A 17,378-nucleotide genomic window follows, 5' to 3' on the forward strand; every position below is an offset into this window, starting at 1 on the left:
TAAAGACATATTGTAATTAAATTTGCAAAATATATAATAAAGAAAAAATCCTACAGCAGCAAGACAGAAATAGTCCCTAACTTACAAAGGAAGACCTATAAGGCCAACTGCAGATCTCTCAATAGAAAGTTGACAATCCAGTTTAAAAGAGTGGCATGACATTCAATGTGCAAAATGAGAAAACTCTACAGACAAGAATACTCTATCCAATGATAGAAAGCCTATTATTCAGAATAGAAGGAGAGATGAAGAGTTCCCAAGACAAACAAAAACTAAAGGAGTTTATGACCACTAAACCACCTATGCAAGAAATATTAAAGGGGGACCCTTTGAGTGGAAAGGAAAGACCAAAGGTGACAAAGACAAGAAAGGAACAGGGAAATTTTCCAGAAACAATGACAAAATAAGTAATAAAATGGCACTAAATACAGATCTATCAATAAATACTCTGAATGTAGGTGGATTAAATGCTCCGATCAAAAGACAGAATGTCAGAATAGATAAGAAAACAAGACCCATCTTATGCTGCCTATAAGACAGTCATTTCAGATCTAAAGACAACTATAGATTGAAAGTGAAGGGATGGAGAAACAGTTGTCATTTATTGTGCAAATGGATGCCAAAAGAAAGCCAGAGTAGCTACACTTATATCAGACAAATCATATTTTAAACCAAAGACTGTAACAAGAGATGAAGGGCACTATATCATTATAAGGGGGACTATCCAATAAGAAGATCTAACAAATGTAAACATGGAAGCATCTAAATATATAAAACAGTTAATGACAAACATAAAGGAGCTAATTGATAATAATAATTGTAGGGGACTTTAACATTCCACTTACACCAATGGACAGAACACCTAAATAGAAAATCAACAAGGAAATGATGGCTTTGGATGACACACTGGAACAAATGGATATAACAGATAGAGTCAGAACATTCCATCCTAAACCAGCAGGACACATTCTTTTTAAGGGCGCATGGAACATTCTCTAGAATAGATTACATATTAAGCCACAAAACAAGCCTCAACAAATTCAGAAAGATTGATGTCATACCATGCATCTTTTCTGACCACCACGCTATAAAAATGGAAGCCAATCACAAGAAAAAAATCTGGGAAAACCACAAATCCACGGAGTTTAAACAATATGCTACCAAACAATGAATGTGGTCAACTAGAAAATAAAAGAAGAAATGAAAAAATACAGGGAAACAAGAAAATGAAGACACATTGGTTCAAAAACTGCTGGATGCAGAAGTGGTGGTCCTAAGATGGAAGTTTCTAGCAGTACAGGACTACTCAAGAAGCAAGAAAAATCTCACATAAACAACCTAACCTTACACCTAAAGGATCTAGAAAAAGAACAAACAAAACCTAAAAACATCAGAAGGAAGGGGATAATAGAGATTAGAGCAGAACTAAATGATATAGAAACTAAAAAAACAGTAGAGCAGATCAATGAAGTCATAAGCTGGTTCTTTGTAAAAATCAATAAAGTTGATAACCCCCTAGCCAGACTTAGCAAAAAGAAATGAGAAAGGACTCAGATAAATAAAATCACAAATGAGAGAAGAGAAATAACAACCAACACCACAGAAATACAAATAATTATAAGAGAATACTATGAAAAACTACATGCCTACAAATTAGACAATCTGGAAGAAGCAGTAAATTCCTAGAAACATATAAATTACCAACACTGAAATGGGAGGAAATAGAAAACTTGAACAGACAGATAATCAGCCAAGTAGATGAATCAGTAATCCAAAAACTCCCAACAAACAAAAGTCCAGGACCAGATGGCTTCACAGGTGAATTCTACCAGACATTTAAAGAAGAATTAATATCTGTTCTTCTCTACAATTCCAAAACATAGGCAAAGAAGGAAAACTTCCAAATTCATTCTATGAACCCAGCATTACCGTGATACCAAAACCAGACAGACTCCACAAAAAAGAGAACCACAGGTCAACATCCCTGATGAATCTGAATGTAAAAATTCTCAATAAAATACTAGGAAATTGAGTCCAACAGTACATTAAAAGAATTGTTCACCACAATCAATGGGAATTTATTCCTGGGCTGCAAGGGTGATTCAATATTCACAAATCAATCAATGTGATATAGCACATTAATAAAATAAAGGATGAGAAGCTGGAGGCATCACAATTCTAGACATCAAGTTATATTACAAAGCTGTAGTCATGAACACAGTATGGTCCTGGCCCCAAAACAGACACATAGGTCAATGGAACAGAACAGAAAACCGAAAACTTAAACCCATAATTATGTGATCAGTTAATCTTTCATGAAGCAGGAAAGAATACACATTGGAAAATAGTTTCTTCAGCAAAGGGTGTTGGGAAAACTGGAGAGCAACAGGCAAAAGAATGAAACTGGACCACTTCTTAAATGATACACGAAAATAAATTCACAATGGATTAAAGACCTAAATGTGAGATCTGAAACCATAAAATTCCTAGAAGAAAACATAGGCAGTGTTCTTTTTGACATCAGCTATAGTAACATTTTTCTAGGTAGGTCCCCTTGGGCAAGAGAAACAAAACCAAAAATAAACTATTGGGGCTACATCAAAATAAAAAAAAAAGATTCTGCATAGTGAAGGAAACATCAGCAAAACTAAAAGGCAACCTATGAAATGGGAGATGGTATTTGCAAGTGGATATCCACTAAAGGGTTAGTATCCAGAATATGTAAAGAACTTATATGAATCAATACCTTCCAAAAAATAATTCAATTAAAAATGGGCAGAAGACATAAATAGACATTTTTCCCAAGAAGACAGGTAGATGGCCAGATACATTAAAAAAAGTTCAATATCACTCATCATCAGGGAAATACAAATGAAAACTACAATGAGATATCATTTCACACCTGTCAGAAGAGCTAAAAACAAAAACAAAAACAAAAGAAACAACAAGTATTGGTGAGTACGTGGAGAGTAAGGAACACTCTTGTACTGTTGGTGGAAAGGCAAACTGGTGCAGCCACTCTGGAATATAGTGTAGAGTTTCCTCAAAAAGTTAAAAATAGAACTACTCTATGATCCAGCAATTAGACTACTGTGTATTTACCCAATGGAATATTAATTTGAATATTTGAACATTCAATAATTTGAACATTCACCCTGATATTTATAGTACCATTGTCAACAATAGCCATATTACTCAAAGAGCCCAAATATCTACCAACTGATGAATGGATAAAGAAGATGTGGTGCATACAGACAGAGTGGAATACTACTCAGCCATTAAAAGGAACGGAATCTTGCCATTTGCAGTGACACAGATGGAACTAGAGTACTATGCTAAGTGAAATAAGTCAGAGAAAGACTAATGCCATCTGATTTCACTCACATATAGAATTTAAGAAGCAAAACAAATGAATACAGGGGAGGGGAAAAAAAAAAGAGAGGAAAACCAAGAAACAGACCCTTAACTATAGAGAACAAACTAATGGTTACTAGAGGGGAGGTGGGTGGGGGATGGGTTGACTACACGATGGGGATTAAGGAGTGCATCTGTGATGAGCAGCAGGTTGCTGTTGTATGTAAAGGTTAAATCATTAAATTCTACACCTGAAACTAAATTTACACTGTATGTTAACTAACTGAAATTTAAATAAATACTTGGAAAGAAAAGAAAATATTTACTGCTTGAATACTGAGCTTACTGATCAAATGAACTTCCTTCAAGAAATAGAAATCCAGGGCGCCTGTGTGGCTCAGTGGGTTAAGCCGCTGCCTTTGGCTCAGGTCATGATCTCAGGGTCCTGGGATCGAGTCCCGCATTGGGCTCTCTGCTCAGCAGGGAGCCTGCTTCCTCCTCTCTCTCTCTGCCTACTTGTAATCTCTCTGTCAAATAAATAAATAAAATCGTTAAAAAAAAAAAGAAATAGAAATCCATCTTGTTATTAAGAGTAATGCTTATTTAGAAAGGGAAGTGAATTTAAAATTTTTGCTATTTAAGGACCTCTAAAAATTGTTGCACATTTCCTTAAAAATAAGAATGACTCAGCTTAAATTTAGAACACCATCTGTCTATAGACGGTTTTAGTTGGTTGATTTTATCACTAGTCCTTGAAACAAAAGCACTAATGAACCAGATGTAGCCCACACATAACTCATGTACTTACTTATATTCAATGAAATTTAAAGCAATGATTGTAATTTTAGTCTCTAGGGTTTCCTAAACCCTTATCCAACCAAATGTTAGCATTTCGAGCTCTGCTATTCAACCTCTATGAATCAATTTTGCTTAATAACTCTCAGTCTTTCTTTGTGCTTTGAACAGGTATTTTCCCACAGAAGGTGACAGATTGATGACTTGCAAAAATCCGAGATTATTCTCCAGTGCTCTCTCAATGAAGGAGAACAAAATATTACGATATGTCGTATTAGAATAATTACATGTGAGTCATTCTTAACTTGCTTCTCGCTTTCTTACTGAAGAGGAAGATGACAGAATTTTAAAGGAATGTCTAACACCTGAGCCATCTGTCATTTTTATACTAATGAGGGATAAAAGGACAAAAATAATCAGGCACCTAATTTAATCCTGTTTAGATATATTAATTTCTTCATTTTACAGATGAGTGAATGGGGGTTCCACAGGCTAAAAGCCCAGTCTGGAGTCACACAGTTGCAAGCAGCTGAGTTGAAAAACTGCATTCGATTTACAAGAGTCCAACCACGTACCCTGTTCCGTGATGTTTTTGTTGCCCTGCTCCCTTTCTCTTTTCAGAATGAGGTAGATCATAATTTGCAGGTGTCCTGTGGAAACTGCATTGCAGTGTCGCCTAGTACAAATTTTCTGATCCATCTTTCAGCAAAGATTTTTTTTAAAGATTTTATTTATTTATTTGAGAGAAAGAGAGAGAATGAGAGTGAGGGAGCATGAGAGGGGGAAGTTCGGAGGGAGAAGCAAACCCCCTGCTGAGCAGGGAGTCCAGTGCAGGACTCGATCTTGGGACTCCAGGATCATGACCTGAGCTGAAGGCAGTCGCTCAACCAACTGAGCCATCCAGGCACCCTCAGCAAAGATTCATTAGTCATCAGTTAGCAAGCACATTCCTCCTGAGGTCCCTTTTAGTTTTATAAGGGATCTGCTATCATAGTGAGGATGGAATGTGTCCCCCTCACTGGCCAGATTCATGAAATCTATAGGAAGCAGAAAGATCGAGGAGAAAATGGTAGAACATCAGCAGAGATGTATACATCCACCTTACCTAAGGCCACTTATCCTGCTAGGGAAAGAAGCGGTCTCAAAACCCTCATAGATGTCCCTGAAGACACGATGCAACCTCTAATTAGGGTCTGCTACAATTCGTTGTTATGGATAAATTCTGCTCTTCCTATTAGAATTCAAATTTAGTAAGTTTTTAGATAGCTCCTGTCTAGGAGGATATAGGCAGGTATATAAAGACAGTATGCTAAAGGCCTAATTTTATTATTTAAAGTATCCATTATCCCAGGTCTGAGTGCCCAGATTCTACTGTTCCTGTGTAGAATGTGCTCTGAGTAGAAGTCCCATTTATAAAGACATCTGATGTTCTGTATTTTTATAGCACAATTTACATCCTCTGCACACTTTGAAACATGCATCATTATTTTCATGGGTCCCTTGATGCTGCTAGCATATTTCATTCATAGAAGTTCACAGACACCACCTGAGACATCCCTGATTTATTAGGACCCATTGTGCCATCTATAAAATGCTCCCTTTATTTCATGGGCCTGGCTACTTTGAGATAGAAGCATCTGCTTCCAGTTCCTTATTCTTCAAAGCCTCTTAAGGATGCAAAAATTGTGTATAGTAATTTGGCAGCCCTTCGGTAGGTCTCTGACCCTGATCTTAAAGAAAATCTCCACCAACTACTCTTCCCTAATGAAAAATCACAGCAAAGCTCTTCTGTAAAATAATGGATGATTACCACTAAATACATATATTATGAATAAATGAATTTAAAGAATGCATTTTCATCACTACCCATAATTTCTTAGACCCCGCACTCTTTCTCTGACCTTAGATCTTGACTTTTCTTTAAGATGCCCAATCAACATTTAGCCTTTCATTAAATAATTCTCAAGGACCATGCTATGGGCTAGAGCCACTTCCTTAGTGCACAAGGCAATGCTCATGTATTTGTTTGTTTACACACCTGAGTGCACTCCCTACCCCATCCATTGCCTGGTGCATTGCAGGCCCTTTCACACCTACAGCAGCTGCTTAAAGGATAAAAGCTCAATTGTACCTGGAGAATGGGAAGGCTTCCCTGGGGAAATGCTTTTGAGAGGAGTCATGAGAGAAGAGCAGAAAAGGAATTGTTTGAGAATGAGGGGTAACATGAACCAAGAGCTTGCAGTCTGGTATGGCTGGGGCATTCTGAGAACTTACGAATAGTTGGAAACGGCATCTGAACACTGGAACAAGGAAGTGATAATCACTAGGATTTTGTGTGTTTTGACACTTCGTGATGGTTGATGGGTAGAGACGTGGCAGGCACAGGTGAACTGGAAATGCCTTTTGACAGTTTCTTCTACAAGGACTCTCAAAAGATTTTAGCAGACAAAATGCTGCTAGGACAGAAAGATATTTAAATGGTTTATTAACCGGATGACCCACGGAGTACTGCTTTACAGAAATGCCCTCACTGGGAATTTTACATCTTGGGAATGCCAAAAAACTGTCCTTAGTCCCTACATAGCAATGTGTAACTGTAGGGCGGGGAACAGGGAGCTTACGGTCCAGTTCAGTGTTTCTAATCCTACAGGATAATAGTTAATAAAGATAAGATGGAACAGGCTGCACAGATACACAGTAAAGAAAAGCTGCGCAGGTGGAAAACCCGGCCTAGCGACCGCCAATAGGAAAGACTTTGGAATTCTGCTGAAATTAAGTTGAATGAGTCAACAGAGGCATTCTGAAAGGGTGACTGTGTTTCTAGAAACTCATTTATTTAGAAAGAGAAGAAGAGAAATGAAATAGTTACCTCTGTACGTGTGTGTATGTCACGCCACGCAGCGTTTTTCTCTCTGCCGTATTCTAACGTGCATGTGTCAGTGTACATTCAGCTTTGGGTACCACAATTGAAAAATGGACGACAGACCTACTGGAGTAGGCTCAGAAGGATTCTGAGAGGAATAGACTCAGAAGCACGTTCGTTTATGAGAAAGAAGTGCAGACTGGAGGCTGAGCTGGCTGAAATGCCGGTCTCCCTGCACCAGCGTGAGTGATCACCTCTCACTCTGAGACGTGTGAAGCCTCCCACTTAGCTCCACTGATCCGTTTGTAGGAGAACCTTGGGACCAAGCTACAAACACCTGAACAGCCGGCATCTCAGTGGTGCGGAGAGATATACACAGAGGGGTTTCAAGAGGTGGAAGCAAAGCCAGTACTTGAGACTAGATACAATCCTCAGTAAGATGCGGGTTGAGGTTTACTAAAAACAACTCTCTTCCAAAACACATCAGTTAATCTTTGAAGATGCCAAAGAAGTATATATATTCCAAATCACAGAAAGTGAGGAATTGTGAGCTATTGCCTAGATTGAACCAGGACTGGTCTCTGATCCAAATGCTGCGTTATTTCCTCATGTTAGAAGTCTGAAGCTGTGTTACAATTTCTGTGGAATATACTTCACCTGCTTATTTGTTTAAGAGAATCATTTGCGGTGTCTGGGTGACTCAGTTGGTTAAGCATCTGATTCTTGATTTTGGCTCAGGTCATGATCTCAGGGCCGTGAAATCAAGCCCTGAGCTGGGTTCCACAATGGGTGTGGAGCCTGCTTGAGATTCTCTCCCTCTCACTCTGCCCCTCCCTGCTCACACACACTCTCCCTCTGAAAAAAATCATTTAAAAATCATAAAGTTCTATACAGATGATGACATACATCCTGTAAATGTTGGCTACCAAAGCAGGAAAATTGGTATTGGCCCAAACCTAAAACACCGGACTATTTATGTTGTGACATTTTGTGTTCTCATTCAAGAGACCCTGGGAATGCTAATGCAGTCTATTATTTAAAATCAGGCCATATATATCATAAAACAAATCGTCCTACTCCATAATCCCAAAGGAAAATGGCCCATCAATATTACAATGATGCCACAGGAGGACATATTTTAGGATGAATTTGCTGCAATTCATTAGCCTATTTCTCGAATAATTTTTAAAAACTCTTGGAGAATGGACAGAGTAATCTGCAGACACAATTTTCAGTGATTTGATTCATACACTGAGTGGAAGCCAACTGATGAGCATGTGGGAAGCTTTATGAGAGAGCTCCCCAGGTGATTATTGCCTCATCTCTTTTTAAAGAACCTTCTAAGAGCCTTAAAAGAGCAGCATACTAGATAGGTAAAGGGCTGCGACTTAATAAGATCGATGGAAAGTAGAAATCTGCATCAGCAGTTAATTCTGTTTTCAACTAAAAATGACACAAAATTTTATCTTAGTACATGCAGTAATTGCATTTAGAAATCTACAATTAAGACAATCAAAGGTGGAACATTCTATGAGAATTTTAGGATTTCAATGAGCCTTCCTTTCCTCTGAGTTTCTCACCAAGAGAGGAGACACATAAGATGAAAAGGAAAATGGGAAACAATTTATCATTTTATTTATCTGGGAAAACAGCTGCAAGCTTCCAGCCTAGTGTTTTGATAAAAGGTGAATGTGGAAGGTCAATTTTAGGCCAGGAGGCAGAAATGTACTTCTTGTTTCTTTCCTTCCTGGTGTTCATCTTCTTACTCCTGTCTCCTAAAGTATTTGCTCTTCCATCCTACAGTTGAGACAGGTTCTCTCCTCCTTATTTCAAGGGAGAGTCTATGCAAAGCACATCACTGATATGAGAAGAAACAACACAGGCCCAAAGTAAGAATAAGCATAGGTGCACCCAAGAAGCAGGCGGGGGTGGCTCCCATATGTGGAGGGCAGTGGGAGTGGAGACGGCTGGAGAGCAAAGAGGTTCTAACCCTCATTTCAAGCCAACAGCATCTCAGGAAGCTGAAGGAGACAGCAGGCCCATTGCACAAACAGGCCCACTGCACAAAAGCTGTGACTTGAACACAGTGACACCATCCTGGAACAGAACAGAGATGGTGCATCTTGGCTATGCCAACCAATTTCTTGGGGGGAAGAAATAGAAAAGGAGTAAAGGAGAGAAGTTCTAGTGCTGGCTATACCATAGTCTGAAAACCTTCCTTATATCATACTTGATGAAATAGAATAGAAGTTATTTTAGATGCACATGCCAGAAATGAAGAGGAAATTAAGATCAGAGAAGTAAGCCTGTGGCTGAATGCTGTGATTGCCATTGGATTGGACAGGGAACGTAAGAAGGGATGACAGGAAATACAACTATGGATTGAGAGAGAGTAATAGCTGAGTCTATGGCATGGACCTTTGTCCTAGAAGGACATTCACTGAAAAGATATTAAGTAGAAAAATCCCGCCCGGAAGCCCAGTGACACGACAAGTGAGATCTCTGTATTTGTCAGGGCTTTGAGTGGGAAAAATCAAGTCCCTGCTAAGGTAGCCATCCCCAGGTCTCCTCTCCTGTGGATCTGAGGTTGGGATTTATGCCATTTACTTTGGCATGGAAAGCCTTCGAACTTATAAATTAATGTAAAAAAAATTTTTGATGATATTCCATGGATTCCTGATAGAAAAAAAATAATTCACACACTTAAACCAGAAGGGACTATCACAGAGAAAATAAGTCCTGCTTACTATAAAGATACAATTTGAAATTACAAAACATACATAAGCATGCTTTCCATCATGAGTCAGTCAGCAGGCAGAACAAACAGCAAGATTAGAGTACCAATAAATTGAGATAGCAGAAAAGTGATCTAAAATCTGAAGATTTATATAAGTATCTGACATAATTAAAGAAAAAAGACTCCAAATCCTATTTAAAAAGAAGAGACTATTTTAAAAGAAATGTTTGAAAAACAAACATATAAATTCTAGAAGCAAAAAAAGAAAAAGTAAAAATTTAAAAAATTAATGGATACATTTAAAAGCAGATTATAGATAGTAGAAAAGAAAAACCTATAAACTACAAGATATCTGAAAAAATACCCAAATGAAGTCCAAGTTTATAAAGAGACAGAAAGAAAAGATCCAATATATGTCTAAGACTTAAAGAAATAGGGAAAAACGAAGGGAAGAGGAGGGAACATGTGAAGTGAAAACGGCTGAGAATATGCTCAAATTGGTAAAAAGAATTCTCAGATGTAAGAAGTACAATAACTCCTAAAGAAGACAAATGACTGTGAATACATGTTTAGTCAGATCATAAGGAAATACCAGAATGACAAAGACAAATTAAAAATAAAAACCAAAGGGAAAAGATACTGCTTATAGGGGAACCACGATTCAAGCAGAGTTTCTCAATCTCAGCACCATGTGGGACCAGACAATTCCGTGTTGTGGGGGCTGCTGTGTGCATTGTAGGCTGTTCAGCAGCATCCCTGGACTCCGTCCACTAGAGCTAGGAGCACCCTCCCCTCAGCTGTGACAACCAAAAATATCTCCAGACATCGCCAAACGTCCCTGCTGGGCAACACTGCCCCTGGTTAAGAACCACTAACAGACTGATGACGGAATCCTCAGTAGCAAGAAGAAGTCAGAAGACAGAAGGCATTGGAATAATATTTTTCAAAATGTCTATGGACGAAAACTACTAATGTAGACTCGTACACTCGGTTAAACTGTAATTCAAGAAGCAAGGATAAAATCTTATTATTTTCAGAAAAAGATTACAGAATATGCTGAAACTTACTGAAAAAAAATATGCAATGGAGATTCTTCAGGAAGTAGAAATATTAAACCCGAAAGGATGGAATGGGATACAAAACGTAATGGTGATGAAGAGATTAATAAACATGTGAGTCAAACTAAATAAACACTGACTATATTAAAAAATGACTAATTTGAGAAGTCATAAAATAGGAGGGATGTAAAATACAGATAGTGATAAAACATTTAAGATGAGAGGGGGATGGAAATTCGTGCTTTCCAAGATCTCTGAGTCGTTCAGGAGAAAGGCAAAGATATAGTATGACCTCGGGGCAGGGATGATTTCTTGAATTTGATACACCCACACAAAACAAAACATAAAGGACATGACTGATAACTATCAAGTACTATCTCATAAAGTTTAAAATAAGCATATTTCATAACTCAACAACTTCAAACTTCAGTGTTGGGGCCAGAGATAGTCATACTCATATGTACCGAGAGACACGGGCAAGGAAATTTACTTCAGGACTGTTACATCAGCAAATAAAGGAGCAACAAACTAACCTTCTACCTGTAAGGAAATCAGTAATTTACAGACAGCTCGTTCTTCCAAGGGAATACCATACAGCTGTTAAAATAAAATCTACTGATTTACAAAAATGTACCTTTGTTACTTTGGGGAGCACAGCAAAGTGATGAGAATGGCTTCTTGTTGTATCTGTAATACTTTATTTCTTTCATAAAAAGAGAGCTACAATATGGCAAAAACTTAACATGTACTTTTCTCTCAAGAATGGATACCTAGGAGGGGTGCCTGGGTGGCGCAGTCGGTTAAGCATGGGGCTCTTGGTTTTGGCTCAGGTCATGATCTCAGGATCATGGGATCCATCACGGAGCCTGCTTGAGAGAGTCTCCCCCTCTCTGCCCCTCCCGCTTGTGTTCTATGTGTCTCTCTAAAATAAATAAATCTTAAAAAAAAGAAAGAAAGAAAGAAAAAAAATGCATACCCAGGTAACTTTAAGTGGAGATTAATAATTACTATTTGTGTTTTTCTGTGTATTTCAAATGTTTCATTAGCCCTTTGGCCAGAAAAAAGAGGAGTACAAAAGTTTTCTTTTCTTTGGCATCCTCATAGCATCCCAAGGTGGAGTTAGGGATATGCCAAGGGCCATCAGTGTGCTTCCTCTCACCAAAAGTTTCACTTCCAGAAAAAAATGAAACTATCCCTTAAGAGCTTGATTTTTTTTCTTTTAGAACAAAATGTAGGTGGCAGTGATTTGGGACTGTAGATACTTTCTATTAATTTGATTAACTACTTAAGACAGTTTTTCCTACATTATTTTAAAATGTCATCACCATATATAGCAATAATGATGACAGAGAAGATAATAAAGCTATTTTCTGCTTTGTTCTTAATGGATATACAAAGCACTTTCATAAAACTGTTCTCATATCCTTTAATAGATACGTGATTTAGGGGAGTAGATTTGGTTTCCATCTTTTCGATGGATAAAAGGTCCCACAGAGTGTCTGTTTTCCTAGACCAGAAGGAACATGCAAGGTGATATGGGTCAATCCCTTCAACTACCAAGGTGGAATACTATTTATTCTGCCAAACCCCCACCGTTGTGGAAGGGAGCACGAGAGGAGATAATGTGTAGGAAAGCCCTGGGGAAATGGAAAACCCTCTGCAAATGTATGGCTATGTTGTAATTTTAATTAGTGCCTTTAGTACTTCTTTTAATAAAACCCTTTCCTATAACATATAGACTTAATATTAGGCAGACTCAGAACTCTTTGGATATATTTTAGGTGAATGATTTCTAATGAGAATAAAATGTAAATTGCTTCTATAGCAGGATTTTTAATACTAAAAACATGTAAAGACAAAATTCTGAGAAGAAATATAGCAAAATACCACCATTTGTTTTTGGATAATTTTTAAAATATATTTTTATTTCTCTTTTTCTTTTCTTGTCTTTCTTTCTTTCTTTAAGATTTTATTTATTTTATTTGAGAGAATGTGAGTGAGCATGAGCTGGAGGAGAGGCAGTGTTTTATCAGGTTCAGGTGTATAATACAGTGATTTAACCATTCTCTACATTACTCATCAAGGGCTCCTCAAGATAAGTATACTTTTAATTCCCTTTACCTATATCACTCATCCCCTGTTTTAATAGTAAAGAGTTCTGTTTCACTTAAGAAGGTGTTAAGTTTTGGGACTTCAATCAGCTATTTATTCAAGTAGCTGACTCTCAGGAGATTTTTGCAAATAAATAAATAAATAAGAATATATAAATATTTATATGGATAAACACACACACTATATATTTATGTATACATATATATGTGGCCTATAATACACACATATATGTGTGTTTATATATATATGTGGCCCAATATATACAGTGTGTATATGTGTGTGTGTGTGTGTGTGTGTGTGTGTGTGTATGTGTATTGTCGCCACCTGCTGGCAGTCCTGTTCTACTGGGACTGTCTTCCATCCAGGTGAAATGAACTTCTATGCTAGAAATATGCTAGAATAAAAACTGCTATCTCATCTGTGTTTCAGTCATAATAATGGCAAAGTTGGTTGAATTAATTAAGTTTTTTTTTTCCTGGCTAGGCCAGGCTTTATACTAGGCATTTGATTTCTCACAGTATCTAGAAGTATGAACCTTAAATGAAACTATTTTTATGTAGGACACTCGAAGCACAGAGAGGTTATACAATTTCCCTGAAGCTACACAGCGAAGGACAGAGCTGAGCTACAAACCCAGAAAGCGGCAAACTCCTGCTGGCGCTGCTTCCAACTGCGTGACAAACACCTGTGGTCAATCTGGTGTGTGAAAGCACTACTCACAGTGAAAATATTTATTAAAGACGCATGAAGGGGTCGTGGAGAAGCAATGAAATGCAAGTCAGATGTCTTGGGGATTCACATACCCGTCACCACCCCAGAGGGAGCCTTCCCTTTCTCTGTATCTCATTCCTTGTTTTTCAAATTTTACCTCTGAATGAAATGAGATCATTAAAAATAGAATAACCTGAGTTTTACCATCTTTTTTCCTCTGCAGACCTGTCATCTTTAGGTTGTGACTCAAAGTGTTGCCTTCAGGTTTGCCAAAGATAAACACACCAATGTCTATTCAACCGACCAGACCACCCAGGTGCCCCCACAGATGCCTATGTAAATGTGCTTTTTGCATCTTTAAGTACAAAGCTATTTTCCACTGCATTGCCCAGTGTCTGCTATTGGAGGCCTAATTTGACAAATTACTCTAACTCCAGAAAAACACTGTTTCCACAGGGGAATATGCTTGCTCTCCGCTGTCAGGAAACAAGAGCATAAATTTCTCTCCAGCTTTGGTGTCCAGAAAACGTAATTTAGTGTTCAGTGGAGCCCATCTCCATGGTGGTCAGGGGAGCATCCCCTCCCTTGAGGTTCCCAACGCTTCCTTCCCTCCCAGGACCACTCACCCTTCTTTGCAGGTGTAAGTGACAGTGTTTCCAAAAGTGAAGTTCCTCCCTGTGATGACAGCATCTTTGATGGCTGGTGGCTCTCCACAGACAACGAGATGGCAGGTAGGTGGCGCTCTGTCCCAGCTGCCTGAGGCCGAGCATTCAAGGACCGAAGGGCCCTGTAAGCTGGGAAAGAAGGGCTATTATTCACTGCCGTGGAGACGATTATATACAAAGAAGGGAAGCCAGAGTGCTTCTGTCACAGAATGGGCTAAAACAACATCACAACTGCTGCAAAATAAAATGGGCTCCGTGGTGCTGGAGGAGGGCCCTCAGACCTCGCCAAGGGATTACGTGGATGAGAAGGGGTTAATAGGCTGGTTGGGATCCAGCCATAATAAAGACAGACACCCAGGAAGTCAGGGTAACTGAAGTCAAAGGGCACTGTCCTTGTCCTGAGTCTGGGTATGTGCACTCTTGCTCCTGACTCTGACCTCCGGTCTTCCTTTGATTTCGCAAACCTCACATCCCAATGGCATCACTTATCCACCTTTGTTTGCCTACCTGAATCTGTGTGTCACTTGACTTTCTACTCACTGGATCTGTTTCACTTCAGATCCCGCCGGCCAAATTTCTGACTGCAGCCGCGCCCTACTGTCCCTTCTGTTGGAACATACACATACATCCCCATGCATAACACTGATTGAATCAACCTGTTACAGTATTAAGAACTTGGGTTGCGACATGCTTTTTGTAACATCACATGCAATGTTCAGTATAAGTGTGGTAAGTTATGTTCCAAAAAAAAAAAAAAATCCAGATACTATGCTATGCCTCCGAAACACTTTTTTGCTTTCATGTTTAATGACTGAATGTTTATAGTGACTCAACTAGAGCTCCCAGAGTCAAAGATAGGTAGACTGTTTCCCTAGGTATTCCCAGCATATAAGCCAGTCCTCACAAAGCATGCAAATATGAGACTATCTTTTACATTTAGAAACTTGTGTCTAAAGTAGGCTAGTTATATACAAATGAAACCTATGGAGTAAATAATGGGTAGCGGGGTATTTTAGGAAGCTTGTGGTGCCTACGGACTTTACCTGTATCCGCTCTCACATGAATATGATGCAGTAGAAAGGTAGGTAAGCCCACTCAAAATATATTTCCCGTTATTTATGCTTTCGGGGCTAGAACACTTGACCAGTTCACACACAGGAAGAGACTGACTCCAAGAACCGCTAGCAAGACAGCGCGATTCTTTATCACCTTTCAGCACATATCCTTTATTACACCTAAAAAGGATAAATGGGGATTACAGAATACAATTTGCTTTATTTTGCATAATTCTATCCGTACCAAAACCTTTAAAAATATTGAGAATTTACACTTTACAATTTATTGGAAGAGTTCTTTCTTTTCTACTAAAATAATGCTTTAAAATTATTTCCAAGGTTGAATACTGTACATCTCCCCCATAGGGAACCTTGCTGAGTGACAAGTAGAAAAATGAAGAGTTTGGCTTGTCCCCAGTTTATGTCATGGATTAGTAGCTGCAAAGAGTAAATTCCTAGTTTGAGAATGGTCTGGTTTAGTATGAGTGCCTGAGCCAAAGCTCCAGGTTATAACCAAGAACATTCCTTAGCTTGCAGGGCCTTCCTCCATGGCACCGGTCCTCAAGGATGCTGGTCACAATGATAAGTTACTTGTCAAGGGATTTAGGGATTCTGGATAGGAATGCTACCAGTAGGTTACTGAACTTGATTCCTTTGCACTACACATAATCCAATTAATTCCATATTAATTAAAAAACATCCTCTGGGATTCTTCTACCTTTCTTTCAGTTTTAGGTCACAGACAGCATGTCACCAACAATTTCTACAATGTAGTGTTAATCTTACACACTTACCTATATGTTATTTTACTGCCATAAGTAAATGCTGACCCATCAATGCCACCATTTTCTGGAATAGCAGGTACACCACAGTAAACAGCTAGAAAGTGCAAAAATAAAGGCAGTGTTGCTTTTTTTGCAAGCGTGTATAAAAATCTCTAAAAGCTCAAGGGCAGCTCTAAGTTCTCTTGTCACGTTTAAAGATAAACCCAATAGTTGGGTTTTAAATACAAAGAATATTGATACAACCTAACACATGACACGTCTCTACCTTAAATTTCTAGTATTGCCAAACACCATGAACCTGGGGGAATTTATGAAACATACCTTCGCAATATGGTAACAGATGACTCCATTCTCCAGACTCCAAACATGTGATTTTGGTTACTCCCAACAGCTGGTATCCTTCCTCACACGAGAATGTGACTTGGGCGCCCAGTGTGTAAACCTCACCAGAAGAGTGGCCATTTTCTGGATTTCCCGGAGCCTTACATTTTATAGGTTCTTGAAAGAGAGAAAAAGTTTGTGTGGGACAATGAGTGGTGTTCACACAACCACGCAGGGTCTCACGACAAAAAAATTTCACTACAGTTAAAGTACCAGTTAAGTCTTGGGGGCGGGGAGGAAGCTTTTGAAGGGAGATATGGAAAGGGCTGGGGTACACTGGACATTAGACGAGAACATACATTTAATAGGCACTTAAACAATAATATTTTGAAACACAGTGACTAAGAAAAATATACAAAATTTATCTGGCTAAAAGGGAGTTGTTTATTGGGAAGTAGTGTGGTACTAGGAGTTTATTAGAAGAACTTTAGCAGCTCCTACCTCTCCTGACTTCATGCCTACCTTTTTAAAAGGAACAGGCTTTTTATCAAATTGAGCTAAAGGCCATCCCCTGGGCAGATGTGAGAAAAATCCCCAGCCTCCCTTTCCAAACAGACTATGGATCAGAAATCCTTTCTATGTATGAACTGGGGTTGGTCACCATTTCTAGGAAGAGAAGTAAGTTAAAGGGATATTTATGACTAGACTTGGATAGGAGTAAATATAATACTTGGATCATCAAAAAGGGAAGATATGTGGATTCAATCTTTCTGAAGGTCATTCTGGGCATGGAAGTCAAGGACTTTATTTGTATTTATTTTTAAATTAATTTTTAAATTTTTTTCTTTGGGGGGGCAGAGGGAGAATCTTAAGCAGGCTCCACACCCAGCATGGAGCCTGATGCTGGGCTCAGTCTCGGGAC

At 38.6% G+C, this 17,378-nt stretch overlaps 1 protein-coding gene across 4 annotated transcripts in view; it reads right to left on the reverse strand.

Annotated features, from left to right (window-relative positions):
- The window catches only part of SVEP1 (sushi, von Willebrand factor type A, EGF and pentraxin domain containing 1), a 178,145-nt gene that overhangs the window by 42,378 nt on the left and 118,389 nt on the right, over positions 1–17,378 (reverse strand). For all 4 annotated transcript variants that reach the window (XM_045081687.1, XM_045081688.1, XM_045081686.1 and 1 more), the window contains 4 exons: positions 16,457–16,633; positions 16,145–16,229; positions 15,339–15,530; positions 14,257–14,424 (listed from right to left, as the gene is read on the reverse strand). In XM_045081687.1, coding sequence (XP_044937622.1) covers positions 14,257–14,424; positions 15,339–15,530; positions 16,145–16,229; positions 16,457–16,633 — 622 coding nt within the window. The remainder of the gene's footprint in view (positions 1–14,256; positions 14,425–15,338; positions 15,531–16,144; positions 16,230–16,456; positions 16,634–17,378) is intronic.

The sequence above is a fragment of the Mustela putorius genome, unplaced genomic scaffold, assembly GCF_011764305.1.
Source record: "Mustela putorius furo isolate JIRA1106 unplaced genomic scaffold, ASM1176430v1.1 tig00000580_pilon_pilon_pilon, whole genome shotgun sequence".
NCBI classification, from domain to species: Eukaryota; Metazoa; Chordata; class Mammalia; order Carnivora; family Mustelidae; genus Mustela; species Mustela putorius.